Source organism: Tupaia chinensis, unplaced genomic scaffold (genome assembly GCF_000334495.1).
Source record: "Tupaia chinensis unplaced genomic scaffold, TupChi_1.0 Scaffold148210_1, whole genome shotgun sequence".
Lineage (NCBI taxonomy): Eukaryota > Metazoa > Chordata > Mammalia > Scandentia > Tupaiidae > Tupaia > Tupaia belangeri.
The window spans coordinates 48,839-52,166 of NW_006208060.1; the positions used below are offsets into that span (position 1 = coordinate 48,839).

General features: G+C 55.5%; 1 protein-coding gene across 1 annotated transcript in view; it reads left to right on the top strand.

Annotated features, from left to right (window-relative positions):
- The window catches only part of FBN3 (fibrillin 3), a 61,662-nt gene that overhangs the window by 19,875 nt on the left and 38,459 nt on the right, over positions 1-3,328 (top strand). Inside the window, 3 exon segments of the mRNA XM_027768979.1 lie at positions 162-386; positions 1,310-1,435; positions 2,718-2,846. Coding sequence (XP_027624780.1) covers positions 162-386; positions 1,310-1,435; positions 2,718-2,846 — 480 coding nt within the window.

Below are 3,328 nucleotides of genomic sequence, written 5' to 3' on the forward strand. Positions count from 1 at the left end.
AACCGCTCTGTGTAAGTCCAGTGATGTAACTGGTATACCGCCTGCTGGCCCCCCTCCATTCCTCTCTCACCGTCCCTCTGTCTACACTGGGGAGAAGGTTGCAGATGGTGCTGCAGAGTGTCATGACCCCAGCTTAGCCTCATGACTCTCACCCTGTGTAGACGTCAGGATAGAGCTCTGCTTCCTGCTCTGGGACGACGATGAGTGTGGGGCTCCCCTGCCTGGAAAGTTCCGGATGGACGTGTGCTGCTGCTCCATCGGGGCCGCGTGGGGCTCCAAGTGCGAGGCCTGCCCAGAGCCTGACTCTGCGGAGTTCACCAGCCTGTGCCGTCGGGGACTGGGCTTCACCAGCTGGGACATCCTGTCTGGCCAGCCATTCTATGAAGGTACGATTGAGGGCCAGTGGGTGGTGCAGTGGTTAAGGCACTGGACTCCCACATGGGCAAGTGGTTCTAGTCCCAGACCCAGAGGCTTGGAAATCACGCCGGGTGCGTGTACGTGTGTGTCCAGGATCCCAGGAAGAGAATGGAGGAGAAGGGATTGCAGCATGGCCACCCCCTGAGGGGCGATTTCTTGCTTTTTCTCCCTCTGTCTCTCCAGTGAGCACGAGCACCCTATAGCAAAAAATATCTAAAAAAACGGAGGGGTTGGGCAAGGGGACCCTGAAGGACAGGCCCTTGGAAGAGGAGCTAGGGAGGCTGGCAGGTGGGGTGATGGTTAAGGGCGCTGGACTCCCACATGGCTAACCATGGTTCGAGTCCCATACCTGGAGGCTTGTTTTCTCATTCTTGCTCTCTCTCATGATCAAGTTAAAATAAAATAAAATAATGATAAATAAAACAATCCTAGGGACCAGCGGTTAGCATAATGGTTATGTCGTTGGACTCCCATGTGGTCGACTACGATTTGAGTCCTGGAACTGGTGGCTTAAACTCCCACTTGGCGCGTGTGCGTGTGTGCCCAAGATCCCGAGAGGGGCATGGAGGAGAAGGGATTGCGGCATGGCCATCCCCCCTGGGGGGTGATTTCCTGCTTTCTGTCTCTCTGTCTCTCTCTCTGTCTTTCTGTAGAGCGCATGCACCCTATAGAAAAAAACTCTCAAAAAAAAAGAAAGAAAGAAAGAAAGAAAGAAAACATAGGTTATCTTAAAAAAGAAAAAAAAGAGGAGCGAGGGCCAGTCACAGGCACAGCCGGGACAGAGGCCTGGAGGTGGGAAGCCTGTCTGGGAGAAGGGGTGTGAGGAAGCTCAGGAACCGAGACCCCAGGAGGGGCTCCCCTGAGGGTCCTGTCTCTGCCTCCTGCATTCCAGACATGGACGAGTGCACGGCGTTCCCCAGCCTCTGCACACACGGCACCTGCCGCAACGCCGTGGGCAGCTTCCGCTGCTCCTGTGCCCGCGGCTTCGCCCTGGATGCCCAGGAAAGGAACTGCACGGGTTCGTGTCCATCTCCGCCTCTGGGAGGGGTGCTGGTGCCTGCAGGGACAGAGGTCTCAGACCAGATGTGCAGACCAGGCTCATTCTTTAGGTAACTTCCGCCTAGGCCTGTGTGCCGGGCAGAGGCCATCACCCTCTCTGGGCTGCAGGGACCTGGACTGTAAAAAGAGCATTTGGCAGGCCAGCAGGGGGCGTGGAAGTTGAGGTGCTGGATCCCACATGGTCGACTTTGCGGTTCGAATCCCAGATCTGGTGGCTCGGAAATCATGCCAGTCACGTGTGCATGTGTGCCCAAAAATCCAAGAGGAGAGTGAGGAGAAGGGATCGTGGCGTGGCCGTCCCCCTGGGGGTGATTTCTCACGTTCCCTCTCTCCGTCTCTCTCTCCCTGGTGAATTCATGGGCCCTGTAATAAAAACTTTTAAAAAAGGGGCTGGCAGAGCTGACCTCCAGGGGTCTCCAGGCTGTGAAGAATATTTTTTCTTAAATAATTATTTTAGAGACCAGCAGATGGCGTAATGGTTACATCACTGGGTTCCTACACAGAGAACCATGGTTTGAGTCCCAGACCCAGCAGCTTAAAACTCATGCCAGGTGGGGGCTAGCAGGTAGTACAGTGGTTAGGGACGCTGGATTCCCACATGGCCAACCGCAGTTTGAGTCCTGGACCTGACGCCTTGCTTTCTCGCTTTCCCTGTCTCTCTCTGTCTGGTCAAATTAATAACAACAACAACAACAACAAATGGAACTAAATAAATAATTCTTTAAAAACAAAACCCTCACAGCGGGCACATGTGCGTGCATGTCCAAGATCCTGAAAGGAGAATGGAGGAGACAGGATTGCAGCGTGCTCATCCCATGGCCCCCGGGGGAGATTTCTCACTTTCTAACTCTCTGGCGAGTACACACACCCTATAGCAAAACAATACAACAAAAAAAATTATTATTCTAATTTTACTTATTATTGTTATCAGTTTTCCAATTTGACCAGAGAGAGAGGAAGAGAGGGAAAGTGAGAAAGCAAGCAGCCGGGTCTGGGACTTGAACTGCATGTGTGAGTCCAGCACTTTAACCATGGCGCCAACAGTCGGCCCCGGTGAAGGATCATTCCGCCTAGGTCTAGCGTTCGCTTTAAGGCCCCTCTTCCCCGGCTCCATGGCAGCTCGGGCTCGACTGCATCCCCTCTTGCCCACAGTCCCCATCCCGTATCCGGGAATCTGCACTGGGGCCTCCCCTTGGCCAGCGCCCCCTTACTCCTGCGGCTGGCGCCCCCTCTCCCCGCAGACATTGATGAGTGCCGCATCTCTCCGGACCTCTGCGGCCAGGGCGTCTGCGTCAACACCCCGGGCAGCTTCGAGTGCCAGTGTGGCCCCGGCTACGAGAGAGGCTTGATGCTGACGAAGAACTGCGTGGGTAGGCGGCTGCTCCAGGCCGGGAGGGCGCTCCGTGGGGGTGGGGGACGTGGCCCTGGGCCCACGGGTGCGGAGGGCAGGTGGGCGGAGGAGCTGCAATGGGACTGGGCGAGTCTGGGCCCCGTGAGTATCGTCCTCAGGAGAGAGGCCTGGGGAACCCAGCTCTGGGAGGGGACAGCACAGTGGGGGTGCCGGAGGGCTCCCACGCTGGGGACATGTGAACTTTAAAAAAAGTTTATTTATTTATGTAAATCCATTTAAAGTTTGACCAGAGAGAGAGAGAGAGAGCGAGAAATTAAAAGCGAGGAAGCAAGCTGCCAGGTCTGGGACTTGAACCGTGGTCGGTCATGTGGGAATCCAGTACTTTTAACCACCATGCCACCTGCCGGCCTCCAGATGTGGGCTTTGGGGACCAGCAGTTAGTGTAATGGCTGTGTCACTGGATTCCCCTGTAGCTGACCGCCGTTCGAGTCTCAGCACCCC